The sequence below is a fragment of the Xyrauchen texanus genome, chromosome 37, assembly GCF_025860055.1.
Source record: "Xyrauchen texanus isolate HMW12.3.18 chromosome 37, RBS_HiC_50CHRs, whole genome shotgun sequence".
NCBI lineage: Eukaryota > Metazoa > Chordata > Actinopteri > Cypriniformes > Catostomidae > Xyrauchen > Xyrauchen texanus.
Genome location: NC_068312.1, coordinates 2,840,768 through 2,857,124, shown reverse-complemented (window position 1 = coordinate 2,857,124; position 16,357 = coordinate 2,840,768). Strand labels below are relative to the sequence as shown.

General features: G+C 38.1%; 1 protein-coding gene across 2 annotated transcripts in view; it reads right to left on the bottom strand.

Moving 5' to 3' along the window:
• Positions 1 to 470: 470 nt before the first annotated feature.
• Positions 471 to 16,357, bottom strand: part of LOC127630680 (guanine nucleotide-binding protein G(I)/G(S)/G(T) subunit beta-1) — a 70,828-nt gene continuing 54,941 nt past the window's right edge. For both annotated transcript variants that reach the window (XM_052108329.1, XM_052108330.1), the window contains exons 5-11: positions 15,563 to 15,626; positions 15,012 to 15,174; positions 14,771 to 14,837; positions 14,400 to 14,601; positions 8,932 to 9,148; positions 2,546 to 2,661; positions 471 to 2,305 (exon numbers count right to left, since the gene is read on the bottom strand). In XM_052108329.1, the coding sequence (XP_051964289.1) occupies positions 2,555 to 2,661; positions 8,932 to 9,148; positions 14,400 to 14,601; positions 14,771 to 14,837; positions 15,012 to 15,174; positions 15,563 to 15,626 (820 nt within the window). In that variant the 3' untranslated portion in view covers positions 471 to 2,305; positions 2,546 to 2,554. The remainder of the gene's footprint in view (positions 2,306 to 2,545; positions 2,662 to 8,931; positions 9,149 to 14,399; positions 14,602 to 14,770; positions 14,838 to 15,011; positions 15,175 to 15,562; positions 15,627 to 16,357) is intronic.

The window sequence follows — 16,357 nt, the reverse complement described above, 5'->3', positions numbered from 1 at the left end:
ATGCCATCAAGCTAATGAAATGGCTTACGATGTTGACATTTAATGTCAATTTCAACTAAGAACTTGAATCAAAACTGCCAATCTACCAGCCAGAAGTTTTCTCATGATACGAATCAGACACAGATGTTACAAAATCTTGACTGTGATGGTCTGTTACATCACCCTTATGCCATACCAAATTCATATTGCAGACTTAAAGCCTCAGTCACCATTCTCTTGCACTGTATGATTTATTGATTTTTTTTAACCTTTGGACCATTGAATTTAAAAATGTATCGTCACTGTAGAAATATCCATGACTTCTCCAGCCTGGACATGTCAATTTCAAAGTTCCCTGATATTTCAACATTTTACGTGACTGTAGGGTCCCTGATAACAATTGCAAAATTGACATTTTTCTTAGTTTCAGGTGTCAGTGCATGCGTGTCACAATATTTCCTCTGAAAGAAGACAAATGACATAAGATCATCTCAAACTGCTTTTATTACATCTTAAATAACAGTACATTTTAATATAGTTTCTATCTTGCATCCAGCTTTCTGTTTTACACTGACTTTAAAATTAAATACAAAAGATGGATAAAGGAACAGTGGGGAACGTAGAGCTGTGTGTTATTTGTAAGGAGAGAGGCAGAAAGGAAATTTAGTTCAGTTTTAGTCTTTTATTTTCACTGCCGACTCCAGGCCTAATGCACAATGACAGCACTTTTTTGTTTTTGTACAGAATGTTGCAGAGGAATAACAGAATGGAAGAAATGCCACTACAGCTAAGGAAAGAGTGCTTTTCTTTACATGTGGAGAGAAAACTGCCATTCAAATGCTGCATTATTCTTTTCTTTTTATATTAAAGAACAAAAAACCTTACAAAAAGCATTGTCTTTGTATTTTAAATTTTATTTAGCTACAGAGAGAATTATCATTTCTTTGTTCTAGGTATTTGTGTGTGTGATTCACAAACTCTCCAGGGACAGGGAACAACTCACCATTCATGTGTTGTGATCATGTTTGCTTCTCTTAAGTGCATAGCTTTGAAAGTTAAACTGAATTATGTATGCACAGAGTTGCAAAAAAAAAAAAAAAAAAAAAAAGGGAAAGAAATATAAATACTGTGATGATCTACAGGTTATTTTTTTTTTTTTAAAGAAAAACGTCAAGGACTGAAGTTCCATATGCACCTCTTAAGCAATTCTACAGCATGCGATTCTAAGAGTTTCACACTCATGGCAGACAACCAAAAAAAACAAAAAACAAATAGTTCTTTGATTTTTAACTTAAAAAGTTTTCAGTATCATTATTTTCAAACACTGATTTATACAACATGTCATTCACAGAGTAGTAACTGTTTTCCAAGCACAAAACGGGCACCTTTGTTGAAACTGAAAATGTTGAAACAAGAACTGCCCCACCCCACCTGCCAACATCTTCCACATCAAGTTCAAACAGACAGAGAAAAATTGGATATGATAAAAAAAAAAATAATAATAAAAAAAATAAAAAATAAAAAAATGTTAAACTGACTGGTTAATCTTCATTGAATTACTCTACATTTTCCAAAGGGGGGGCATACAGGGAGACATGGTTTCGTCTTTGAAAATCAAGCATTCGTCATTATGAACAGCACGTGCTTTTCAACATTATTCTATATATGCAATTACTTGTCCAAACAAAATATTTGCAACTAGATCACCCCCCTCAAAAAAAAAACTAAAAAAACTAAAAACGGGACTAAATGTACAGGCCTGATAGCAGCTAGTGGACCCCGATCTGATTTTGACAACATTGATAATCTCACGCTTCTTTTATATCCCAACTACAAACTCGATTCTAACATATTTAAAAACTAGGATACAAAAGCACGCTTGCAACCCTCAATTTTGAACCTTAACCAACAAATAACTTGGGGGAGGGGTCCAAAAAAATAAAATAATAAAAAAAGGCCCAGAAAGCTATCGTTTTAGAGAAACAGCTTCTTTTCATGTTGAAGATAGATGATGTTAGCATAATGACAATAGCAGTGGAATGAGTCTTTTTATGTTCTTTCAATACAAGATCAGAAAATGGTCCCAGAAGGAATGCACAATTACCAACTTGTATCCACTTACCAACTACAATCTAGAGGAGTGAAACAATTGTGCTCTTTTTTTTTTTCTTTTTTTTCTTTTCAAAAGGAGAAATTTTTGCTCTTTGTCATTTATAGATGCTGGGGTCAGTTCTGTTGTGTTTAAGAAGATAGGAGATAGGAGAATAAAATTGAACATTTTGATTGTGGAATGGTCTTCCAGTGAACCTTAGAGTCCAGACACCATCTAAAAGACAAACAAAGTGATAACCATGAAACAATTCATGTCCTTTACAAGCATTTCAAAGTCATCTGTGGTCTGAGATACAGCTCAAATTTAAGACCGCAGATGGCAGTAGAGATGCATTTGGACAAAGCATTGTATTATTATTATAAGTAAAACATTGCATGTTTACTCTTTACCTTTTCAGGTAATCATTTAACAGACTTTCTTTTTAAGTGACCAATTAGCCAAAGATGAGTTTACCTTCCGGTTTTAATTCCAGATCTTAAGGAAACTGTCCCAGGATCCTGTAGCCACAGCCATCCCATCATCAGTTACACCCAAGCAGCTAACACGATTATCATGACCCGCCAAAACACCTGCAAACACACAACAACATGCCGACCATATTCAAACGATGAGTTCACCCATGACTGCACATATAGACTGTGATGTGTGATCTATTACATGCACATGGAGAATTCACAAAACAACTTGAGCATCTGCAAATCAGTATATAATATAAAAGCATCATTTGAACTCCACAACTTCTCGTCTGTTTCGGATTCTGCCGTTTGTGAAGCTCTACACTTGTAGTTCTCTTAGGAAGATTTCACAAAGTCTGTATCTGAGAAATACAGAATATTCAAGAACATAAAAGTGGACTATTTTCTTAATAAATGTTTTATGTCTTATTGTGGATGATTCATCAGTATAATAGTTTATATAAATAAAAATGGTTTTGATAATTTTAGATTATACCAAATGTCTCACTATATCATAGGTGTATTAACCCTCTGGGGTCTGAGGGTATTTTGGGCCCTGGAGAAGTTTTGACATGCCTTGACATTTGTGCTTTTTTCAGTTGCTTAAAATCATATTAATGGCTAAAGTCTGATAACACTGTATTCAGCACAAACTGGGCTACAATAATATGTGAGCAACATGTGTGTACATGTTTGTATTTTTGAGAAAATAATGTTTATGCGTGGTTTTTGAAAAAACAAAAATTTTAAGTCACTGAAATAAGGCCATATAACACATACTAATCATTTGTCCACAAGCCTTTTGAGAACTGGATCTTGTAGCCTAGAGTTTTTGCTACAAAATGATGTGAAAATCATCCTGATCACTCATTCATACAAAACAATATAGTCATTTAACTTTTGTGTGACAATTTTAGTGTTGAATGGCAATATGCGTGGAGGCGTGAACTATCATGAATATTGATGTGATTTACACCTAAGGACACAAAGACCACTCCTCTGGGCCCATCAATGAGGAATGTGACAGAGAGAGAATTAATGTGAGGAGACTTAATGATCAAAATCAAGTTTTAAGTTAAAAGAAGTAATCTGACTATATATTTTCTTTACATAATGACTTTATTTAATTTTAGACCTACACTACCATTAAAATAAGTCTCTTCTGCTCACCAAGACTGCATTTATTTGATGCAAAATACTGAAACAATATTGCTATTCTGAACTCTTTTTACAATTTAAAAGAACAGTTTTCTATTTAAATATATTGTAAAATGCAATTTGTGATCAAAGCTGATTTATAATCATTCTGATTTTCTAATATGGGAATATTTAAAGTGTATTTTACTAATTTAACCTGAACACATATTTGCAAGCAGCTTTGTTGATGATAATGAGGCATTTTAAACACTAGATAAAATATAATCTAACATTCGTGATAATTTTTATATCATATTACACATCATATTTATATCATACAGCATACAATTTACATGTACATGTATATATAATACAGCATGTCAACTAATGAAAACTAAATGACTTACTCGTCTGAAATTGTAACCTCAGCTGGATCAAATCGCTCTTCAAAATACAAACGTTCATCGGAATCCTGCTCTTCTTCTGAGGAAAATGTTAAATCTTCCATAATATCCTGGAGCTTTCTGGCCGTGTCATTGCAAACGCGCAGAAAAATGAATGAAAAGTGTTTACCTCAGAGTAGGGGGCGTGTACATTTGCATTGATCGTCTCAGCACATTAGCGTACGAATGGCGCGCTCTGCTGGTGGGTGGGATCACATTACAGATAATGAGATGGACCGGTAAAAACTGTACATCGCTTTGTTTCAAACAGATTGCATTACAGGAGAATATTTGTTTTAAATTGGAATAGTTTTATTTAAAAGTAGACATTTTAAGCTTTCTTTAGACATATGTTTCATATTTGAGTGAAAATAATTAGCAGAGTTTCAGTTCATTTTTGTGACGTGTTTCTGAAATATGCTCGTGAACACAGAGACTGCTGAAAGCTCAACCTTTTAATTTTCTTTATTTTACAAAAGCACACGATTTTGTTGTTATTGTGAGTGTACACAAATAAAAGTAGACCCTTTATAGTCTCTAATGATGTCTTACACTTATCTGTATACCCAAAAATGACGGAGTATTTTAAGTTGTTTCTGCTGTAATGACGAAAATATCCAGCAAAACGCGCCGGCGCGTTTGCCGACCCCAGAGGGTTAAACTGCTATAAATCCCTCATGAATTTCCCTCACAAATTTGCTGCTACATTGGGGTACGAGCAGGTTTAGGGTCAACCGTGTAATTACAAGGACTGTTGATTTAATGTGTTAATTTAGTGATTCATTTTATAAAAATAAAAGCTGTGGCTCAGGTGGTAGAGCGGGTCGGCCACCAATCACAGGGTTAGTGGTGCAATTCCCAGCCCACACAACTCCACATGCCGAAGTGTCCTTTGGCAAGACACTGAACCCCAAGTTGCGCCCAATGACAGGCTAGCACCTTGCACAGCAGCTCTGCCGTCATTGGTGTGCGAGTGAATGGGTGATTGGGACACAGTGCAAAGTGGTTTGGTAACCGCTAAGGTTAAAAAAAAGCCGCTATTTAATTGCAGACCGTTTACCATTTTAGATACTGATACTGAAAACCACATGTACTTCAAAAGCACATGTACATAAAGTGACAATAAAAATAGCGCAGGCAGAGATGTGTTAGAACAGGATAGGCCAGTGAAAGGCAAACACTATGTCAGCAACTGCCGGCCCATGGGGTCTGTATTGTTGAATACGGCCCATCGGACAAGACTGAGGATTGATTTTATTTCTTTGAACAAGGGATTATGAAAAGATTGCATTCAGTTTGTGATGTTATTACAACTATTGACCAGAAGAGGTTGCTTGTTCTTAGCAGACCTGGTGATCACTATAGGATTTTAGCATGCAACATCTTACTCTTGCTCATCATTTATAAAAGGTATATTGAGCTAAATTAACAGTGCATGCTATTGTTAATGTACACAGGTGGAACACATGTCTTTTGTTTGCCTGGAAAGAAATCTGTCATTAAAGATTTCAATTTGATACGCAAATACACCACTGATCAATGATCAAAGAGACGTACAGTATGAGAGATACATACATCAGAGCTGCTCTCCTCACAGATGTAAAGGGTAAAAGGCAACAAAAGATTTTACGAAATCTGTGACCGTGCGGGAATCACAAAAGACTTCTTATACGGTTTCACTCGTGCTTGTGATAAACGTCATTGGTTTATCTTGTTTAACAAGGAGAGAAAGCAGCTGGATGAAGAGTAAAAAGTGACAACAAAAAAAGGACATCTGAACGTTATTAAAGCTTGTTTTTAGGCCAATATTGTTGTCTTGTTTGTATAGATAGATAGTCATGCACAGCAGTTCACAAAATGATAGATGTGCTTTGTTGTCATTTGAGGGAAAAATACAGTAGCAAGAAAAAGTATGTGAATTCTTTGGAATTACCTGCATTTATGTATAAATTTGTCTTCAAATCTGGTTTTATTTTCATCCAAGTTACAATAATGAACAAACACAATCTGTTTTAACTTATGACATCAACATAAACTAATTGAGTTAGGGCTACTTTGACTTAGAAAAAGCACTCAAACATTTTGAGTTTGCTATTCACAAGAAGCTTCTGCTGATGTGGACAATGCCTCGTAAAAAGAGATCTCAAAGATCTGTCCATAAATGGAGACGATTTAGTACTGTGGCTCTCCCTATCAAAGTCATGTTCATCCAAGGTTACTCAAAGGGTACACTGCAGATTGCTCAAAGTGGTAAAAAAGAACCCTAGAGTGAAAGCTCAAGACTTGAAGGAATCATTGGAACTGGTTAGCATAGCTGTTCATTAGTGTACTACATGGAAAACATTAAACAGGCATTGTGTCCATGGCAGGACACTCCGAAGGAAGCCGCTATCCAAACAAAGAAATTGCTGTGTGCCTGAAGTTTGCCAAAGACAACTTTGACACTCCACAGCACTACTGGGAAAATGTTTTGTGAACTGATGAAACTAAGGTTGAATTGTTTGGGTAGAACATGCAGCACTACGTATGGAATAAACACGGCACTGCATACGAACATTAAAACATCATCCCCACGGTGAAGTAAGCTGGAAGGAGCATCATGATTTGGGACTGCTTTGGGGCCTAAACAGCCATCATCAAGGGAAAAGTGAATTCCCAAGTTTAACAAGTTATCCTACAGGATAATGTCAGGGTGGCTGTGCACTAGCTGAAGCTCAGTGGAAGTTGAGTGACACAGCAGGACAATGACCCTAAACATTGAAGTAAATCCACTACAAAATGGCTTAAAAAAAAAAAGAAAATCCACCTTTTGGAGTGGCCCAGTCAGAGCCCAGGCCTTAACCTAATAGAGATGCTGTGGAATGACCTCAAGAGAGCCGTTCACACCAGACATCCTAAGAATATGGCTGAGCTGAGCAGTTCCGTGAGGAAGAATGGTCCAAAATTCCTCCCGAATGTTGTTCAGGTCTAATCCGCAGCTACCGGAAATGCTTGGTTGAGGTTTTTTGCTGCCAAATGAGGATCGACCAGTTATTAAATCCAAGGGTTCACATCCTTTTTCCATAGCACTGTGAATGTTTAATGGTATGTGTTTAAAACAGACATGAAAGATTATACTTGTTTGTGTGTTGTATTCGACCCCCTCTCAATAAGAGATTTCTGGCTCCCAGGTGTCTTTTATACAGGTAACGAGTTGAGATTAGGAGTACACTCTTAAAGGGAGTGCTCCTAATCTCAGTTTGTTACGTGTATAAAAGACACCTGTTCACAGAAGCAATCAGATTCCAACCTCTCCAACATGGCCAAGACCGAGATGTCCAAGGATGTAGATCTACACAAGGCTGGAATGGGCTACAAGACATTGCCAAGCAGCTTGGTGAGAAGGTGACAACAGTTGGTGCGATTATTCGCAAATGGAAGAAACACAAAAGAACTGTCAATCTACCTCAGTCTGGGGCTCCACGCAAGATCTCACCACGTGGAGTTGCAATGATCATGAGAACGGTGAAGAATCAGCCCAGAACTACACGGGAGGATCTTGTCAATGATCTCAAGGCAGCTGGGACCAGTCACCAAGAAAACAATTGGTAACACACTACACCGTGAAGGACTGAAATCCTGCAGCGCACGCAAGGTCCCAATGCTCAAGAAAAGCACATGTACAGGCCCGTCTGCAGTTTGCCAATGAACATTTGAATGATTCAGAGGAAAACTGGGTGAAAGTGTTGTGGTCAGATGAGACCAAAATCGAGCTCTTTGGCATCAACTCAACTCGCCGTGTTTGGAGGAGGAGGAATGCTGCCTATGACCCAAAGAACACCATCCCCACCGTCAAACATGGAGGTGGAAACATTATGCTTTTGTTTTTCTGCTAAGGGGACAGGACAACTTCACCGCATCCAAGGGACGATGGACAGGGCCATGTACAGTCAAATCTTTGGTGAGAAAGTCCTTCCCTCAGCCAGGGCACTGAAAATGGGTTGTGGATGGGTATTCCAGATTTGACCCAAAACACATGGCCAAGGCAACAAAGGAGTGGCTCAAGAAGAAGCACATTAAGGTCCTGGAGTGGCCTAGCCAGTCTCCAGACCTTAATTCCATAGAAAACCTGTGGAGGGAGCTGAAGGTTCGAGTTGCCAAACGTCAGCCTCGAAACCTTAATGACTTGGAGAAGATCTGCAAAGAGGAGTGGGACAAATCCCTCCTGAGATGTGTCCAAACCTGGTGGCCAAATACAAGAAACATCTGACCTCTGTGATTGCCAACAAGGGTTTTGCCACCAAGTAATAATTCATGTTTTGCAGAGGGGTCGAATACTTATTTCCCTCATTAAAATACAATTCAATTTATAAAATTTTTGACATGAGTTTTTCTGGATTTTTTGTTGTTATTCTGTCTCTCACTGTTCAAATTAACCTACCATTAAAATCATCGACTGATCATTTGTCAGTGGGCAAACATACAATATCAGCAGGGGATCAAATACTTTTTCCCTCACTGTACATGTAATAAGTACATTGATAGGACCAACTTCATATTTGGTGTTGATACAAAGCGTAAAAAGAAAAAAGTTATTTTCTGCTAATGTAACAAAAGCCTTGGGGACGGGGAAAAACAACAATAACCAAAACATCACAACGTAACATTTCATGATACAATCAAATTCAGGGAGTAGAGAGGTCTATTTTTTTTTTAAACATGGTTTACAAATGTCTTCTCGCTAAAAAACGTTGGTCTTCGAAAAGGCAGGTTTTAAACAGAACATTACTATGGAGGATATTTTTCTGTCATCTTTCGTACTGACCTGCGCGGTCGGCTTTAAGAGCATCCCACACGTTGCAGTTGAAATCATCGTAGCCAGCAAGCAGCAGGCGTCCGCTCTTTGAGAAGGCCACGGAGGTGATGCCGCATATGATGTTGTCGTGAGAATAAATCATCAGCTCCTGGTCGGCACGCAGGTCAAACAGCCTGCAGGTGGCGTCGTCCGAGCCAGTGGCGAACGCATTCCCATTGGGGAAAAACTGAGGAGGAAGAGTGATAAATTTAGCCAACTACAACACACAGAAGTGTACATGCATATTCAAGTGTGTGAACAATATGTGCAAAAATACATATCAAAATCAACTAGTTTAAGGGTTGCCTTAATGACCACCCAGCAACTTATTAGCAACATACTTTTATTTAAAAAAACAGCAGCATCAAAATTAACGTATTGGTCTTGACCATGTGTCATTTACTCATAAAACTTTAAGTGCTTGAAATTCGATCCAGACTCAAAATCTAGGGAAATTATTTCATCTCCTCCTGTGCACGGGTGTCATGTTATTAGATTTGTATAGTAACTTGTGACACAAACGTTGGAATAACATGAAAAGTGAAATTAATGTGAACACAGTGTTAAGTCATGTAAAGACTTTTTCTTCTTCTGTAAAATGAAATACATTTTTTGCACAAATCAATTACCCTGATATTGTTCTGCATATAAACACTTTTAGTAGCGTTCCAGTGGCTTAACCAGTGTGGTGGCTTAACCAGTGTGTACATCATGACATCTGTATGCCAACACAGGAGAAAACCCTGATCATCTCATTTTATTTTAGACTTTAAGGACCTATGTAAGACCCCTAGCTTACATAAAGCTAGATGAGTGCAACAAAATGGAACAAAACAAACAAAATGGAACAAAAACGAGCACTCGTTTATGAATGTGACATACATTTTGTGTCTAGCAACGTTTTCTGCTTCAGTTGTTGTGGTGTTGATTCACATTGTTTCTAGATTATTGTGCAGAGTGATCAGATGCATTTTAAATAATTGCAAAAAGCTTCATTGGCCAAAAAAAAAAACATTTTATCACAAAAACCCAAATTTCAATGTTTTTTGGTCCTTGCACAAAATGACCAGCACCTGGGAAAGTGTGAACGAGCACTAGTCAGGTGAAATCACTATCATTCTGATTGGATTATAAGAACAGACTATTTGCTATAAAATGAAGGAAGTGCTTCCAATCATTGTGTTCTTGTTCGCAATGGTTACCCTTAAAGAAAGACGTGCAGCCATCATCACTTTGCATCAAAATGGCCTCACATGCAAGGAAATTGCTGCAAAGAATATTGCACCTGAAAGAACCCTTTGACGGATCATCAAGAACTTTGAAAAGAGAGGTTCAACTGCAGAGAAGGCGGCTTCAAGATGTCCCATAGTGTCCAGGAAGCGCCAGGACCATCTCCTCCTGAGGAGTCGGCTATGGAATCGTGTCATCACCAGTGCAGAGCTTGCTCAATATTGGCAGCAGGTTGGTGTGTGAGTGCATCTGCACGCCCAGTGAGGCGAAGACTTTTGGACTATGTCCTTGTGTCAAAAAGTGCATGAAAAAAGCCACTTATATCCAAGAAAAACATCAAGGACAGATTGAAATTATGCAGGACGTACAAGGATTGGACAGCAGAAGACTGGTGCAAAGATATTTTTCTCTGATGAAGCCCCCTTCTGACTGTTTGGGACATCTGGAAAATCGATAGTCCGGAGAAGAAAAATGAACGCTACCATGAGTCCTGTGTCGTGCCATCAGTGAAGCATCCTGAGACATCCATGTGTGGGGTTGCTTTTCATCCAAGGGAGTGGGCTCTCTCACAATCCTGCCCAAAAACACTGCCATGAATAAAGAATGGTATCAAAATGTCCAGCAAGAGCAAATTCTCCCAATGATCCAGGAGCAATTTGGTAATGATCCGTGCATTTTCCAGCATGGAGCACCATGTCACAAGGCAAGAGTGATAAAGAAGTGGCTCGGAGATCATTACATTGAAATTTTGGATCCGTGGCCAGGCAACTCCCCGGATCTTAATCCCATACAGAACCTGGTCTCAAAAGGCGAGTGGAAAAATAGAAGCCCACAAATTGTGATCAAATCCAAGCACTAATAAGTCAAGAATGGATCGCCATCAGTCAGGATTTCGCCCAGAAACTGATATCCAGCATGCCAGAGTGAATTGCAGAGGTTATGAAGAACAAGGGTCAACACAGTAAATATTGACTCTTTGCATATATTGAATGTCTTTGCCAATAAAAGCCTTTAAAACTCATTAAATAATTATCACTGTTTTCCAGTATACCATAGAAACATGTGAAGAAATAATCTACAAATACTGAAGCAGACTTTGCAAAACACTAACTTTGTCACTGCTAGAGGTCGACCGATTTTTTGCATTTTTTAACATAATCGGCATTGGCCAATATCCAAGTATATCAAGCCGATTATTAGGCAGGCGCCTCTGTGGGCAGCCTAGTGTCGTTATGGAACACGTGTTCGATGCACACTGCCCCTAGAGTCATTTCCCAGCAGAGTGAGCAGACCTCATCCAGTGCCTATGGAAGGAGCTAAGTTCTTTGGAGAAAACAGTAAGGATTAAATTTGTATAACTTCTTTATATTTAATTAAAAACTTTCTATATGTTACTGCCAACTTCGAGAAAAAACGCGACAAACGCGATAGTTGACATGACGTTCGGCTACTTTGGATATTGATAGCGTAGTTGAAGTTGCATTATCACAGCAGAAGGGTTGCTATCATGTCACAATAAGTAAGCAAGAATTTTGCTATTACAGACAGTGAATCTGAGACTTTTATTTGTTCTGTTTGTGTCTTATATTTGAGAGGGTTGTCACTCAAAGCAGAGAAATAAGTAATAAAAAAAGATACCAACGCACTATAGGCTATTGAAGGACTGGCTTTGGTAAGCTCGGATGTTATCGGTTCTGCTGTCGGTACTGGAGAAATTAAGAAAATACATTCTTTATTGCTATAAAGAGAAAGTTATTTTATCTCGCCAGCAATTTCTATGTATAATAATATGAAACCATTTGTCTGTGATGCAATTTAGCTATTCACAGTCAGAGAGAGAGAGAGAGAGAGAGAGAGAGAGAGAGAGAGAGAGAGAGAGAGAGAGAGAGATCTCGCTCACGCGGTGCCACAGCGAGCACAACACGAGCCCTGTTAAATGAGTGACAGAACTAAACATTCAAACATAGCCTGGTTTAGATCTGTGATTATTAGTCTGATTTTATTTTAGATTTCGCCTTCCAAAGATTATAAAAAGAATATTTATACATAAGCCGCATTCTGTCTAGCACAACTTCCTTCCCTTCACAGCGGTGCACTGACATTTCTCCCTAAAACTCAAACTTAACGTCAGAATCAGCATGATCGGTGACTGTTGTAAAATGCAGTCTAGCTACTGTTGCTAAATTGCGGGACGCGTTTAATAATAAAAAGAGCGCAAGAGATACCGTTCCCAAGGCGGCGCGCGCTCCGAAACACACCGCAAAGAGACAAGCAAAGTATAGGCTACTTTGGGTTTCATGTACGTGTCTAAACGATCAACTATACACAAAAATATGTCAAAAAGACCGGCTTGGAGATTCACTTAAACACAGTTTATGTCTTAAATGGACGTAGTTATGGAAATAGTTGGGAGAAAATATGCTGCATCAGGAGCCTATTAGACTCGGTCTTAAAGGGGAAGCAGTCTAATGAACATGCTGACAATTGAGCCATTACTGCGAATCAAACAACAAAAGGCAAAGAGAAAATCACTTACAGCTCCTGAATGAATAACTTCTGCATTAATAAGCATTAATCTATCTATGATAAACTATGCAGTGTTATTTTACAATTGATTACTTTATTAGATTTCTTTTTAGACCACACCTGAACAGTAATGTTAGTAGACCTTCCTGAAATTAAATCACTGTGCCTATATAACGTTTATCTTTGTGTAATATATATATATATATAACAAAAAGAACCGTTAAGAATACCGTTAAAGTACCGTATTGATAAGCAGTATCGGTAAGATAGTAATACCATTAAAACCTTAACGATACCATCCCTAGTTATGCCTGTGCTTCTCTTGGATGCTCTGAATATTGGATTACGTGTCTGGATTGCCCCTTAATTAAAGCTGCATTTGGATCTCAACCTTCGTGTCTCGGAGCAGTTCGTAACACCTGCTTTGTTTATTTAATATATTTGTTATACATTATTTATACAATATGTTTTTACATTATACATTTTTAATTTTAAGTGTACAAGTGCAGATTGGTCAAGTGTTCAATAAATGTATTTGTTGAGAAATTTAATCTTAAGTAATTATTTGTGTTACATTTTATCTTTCAAATAAAAGGTTCAAATAAGAGGTTAAAAACAAGAAAATATCGGCCAAATTAAATCGGCAGCAGTAATCGGCCATCGGCCGACCCGGATTTCAAAAGATCGGCATCGGCCTGAAAAAACAATATCGGTCGACCTCTAGTCACTGCCAATACTTTTGGCCACGGCTGTAGAATAAAGCAATTTTTTTGCCTCAAATCATTGCTAGCTAATGTTAGTTCATATTACATAAAAAAATGTTAATGGGGTTTCGTTTAGTTTTGACACACTTCCGGGTTAAGCCCTGCCCATATCTGGTTCCATCTGAATACAAATTTTGTCATAGGAATGGATACAGATAATCTGCACACTACTGATGGCCACACTCATTACAAACAGAAATTCCCTTCTAAACTGTCACAATGGAAGCCAAGTCTTTGAGCCATAAGAGATGCATTAAAGGTGCTGTAACCCACACAGGCTGCAAGCCACCACAATGCGATAAACTTCTGAATGTCTCAAGCGAATACGGGATTCTTGAGCATTTTGAGCACTTCAATACAAGATGGGGGTATTATTTAAGAGTCTCACTGTTTGAACCTTTCATTCATATGTCACAAAAAGCTTTCAATATGGGATGTTTTGCTGCCTGCTAAATTAAAATAGGCGTAACGTATGAGACTGTAATTTAGACCAAAATATGGGACGTCCTGGCTAAAAGGGGACAGTTGTAAACCCAAGCAGCAACAAACATTGAACATGCCACCTCTCCTATTGTCATTGACAAATGTGTTATATTTGGATACTGCCCTCATGAAAAACAAACAATGGCAAAACATCCATTACTAAACTCTCACTCAAGCTGAACCTACGAAAGTTTGCATTGTTAATATGACAACTAATGTGGATGCGCTAGTAAAATCAGATCTGTTTTTTGCAATTTGAAAAGTCAGTCAAAATAAGATTTGAATTTTTTCTTTTTTTTTTCCCTGCAGTGTGAAAGAGTTGTGTGCCTATAAAAAAGGAATGCTGGTGGAGGGGGACTAATCGACCAGTTGGTTCAATGAATGATTAGTCAACAATCGTGACCCCTATCTGGTGTGTATGTGAGTGCTGCTTACACAGATGGCATTGATGTCAGACTCGTGGCCGGTGAAAGTCTGTCTGCACATGCCTTCCCTGACGTCCCAGAGTTTAGCAGAGGCGTCGCAGGCGCCCGACACAAACAGGCGAGTGTCTGGGGCCAGAGACAGTGACATCACATCACCAGTGTGACCTGCAAATGTGGTTGTCTGCTGCCCGGTCTCAATATCCCACAGAGAACTGATATTAAACAAACAAAAAATATATCAGGACACAGACTTTACTCCTGCACATGTTCAGTTTTATAACTCTTCCTTAAAACTCTATTTTGTACTGGATCATTACTCATAATCTATCCATCCATCCATCCGGATGTGTACTTAGTTCTGGTGCAGTTCCTTAAACTTACCAGGTGGTGTCGCCTGAGCTAGTTACAATCTGGTTATCATCCACGAAACGGCAGCAGGACAGATAACCTGGTGAAAACAGCAGTAAAAAAGAAGGAAAAAATTATGAGACAATGAACTAAACCCCAAAACTAAAAACTCCAAAGTTTGTCTGAGTTGTTTATGAGCACAACATCAGAAATTTAGATATGACTGCATGAAAAACTGCATGGACAGTTGACAATTGTGTTTATTCTTGAGTACCTGTATGTCCGGCCAGCTCACGGCTGACGCGCACGTTCCCCTCGCGGGTCTTCAGGTTGTAGATGGAGCAAATATTATCCAAACCTCCACAGGCCACGTAGTTTCCGGAAGGTGCGTATGCACAAGTCATCACCCATGAAGAGCGCAGTGGAATGGCATGCACCTACATGTCAATGCACAGCACATCAAATATTTGCACCATTTTCAGATATAGAAGATTAAAACTATACAGTGGTGTATAAACAATTGATTTTTGCGCTCAGTGAAATGATCTCACTACTGAACTTCTAAACCACTACACTACTAAATCACTGCTGAGTGAAATCTGAATATTTACCAACCAGTGGCCAATCAGACATTTTTAATTGCATAGCACAAAATTGTCGCCTATGCGAGTGATTTACTGGCATTGTAGAGGGTTGCCCATTGAGTAAAAGACTGAATGTGGGATTGGGTTTAATTTGGATTATTCGGAAAATGTATATTTTTTTACGCAATTCTACATAAAACCATCATTAAAGTCCACACAGATCTTTGGCTTTCAGCTTTACCTTGTTTGTAGTATAGCTGTCCCAGATAATAAGTTTTCCATCCTGGGAAGCACTGACAAGAAGCCTGAAGATACAAGAGAGGCGGCAAATACATGACAATAAAAAGGAGATAATGAAAGGTTTCCACTCATTCTGAAAATCATCTACGAGACAATGATTAGAAAACACAACATATGCAAAATCATGTAAAACACGTGCAAACATACACATGTAGTGTTATTGTTGTGGTAACGGCACTGTTTGCATAGAGGAAGTCCTATTCCATGGAGTAACATTTCAACTGTATTTGTATATTCAGGTGGTAAAAACACATGCAGAGTGTTTACACGAAACATGCGTGTGCATTTCCTTTATGAATAATCAGAAGAATGTAACAAAGAAAATATATTTTTCATCCAACTGAATGAATCAGACCAGCCAGAAACTAGAACAGTAGAAAAGTACTTTCACTTTAGGAAAATGATTCATTCTTATACAGTACTGGACAAATCGATGAGTAATATTTATCCAGTGATAATACTGAATTATACTGTATGCTTGTAGACATCTGAACATCATAGAACAGCTTAGATCCTTTTTATAATCTCTAATATTGGTTTAAAACATAAGGATGGTGCAATATTACATTTTGAAAATCAGTTAGTTAACAAAGTATGATGTTTTCTAGTTTTATTGGTGGTATTTATTGTACATTGATCTGTATTATTTTTAAACTTTTTGTAAAAGTGTAGCTTGACTGTTGAACAACCTTAAAATGTTGAGCATCTTGCACCTTGATAAACTACAGTTTCAAAG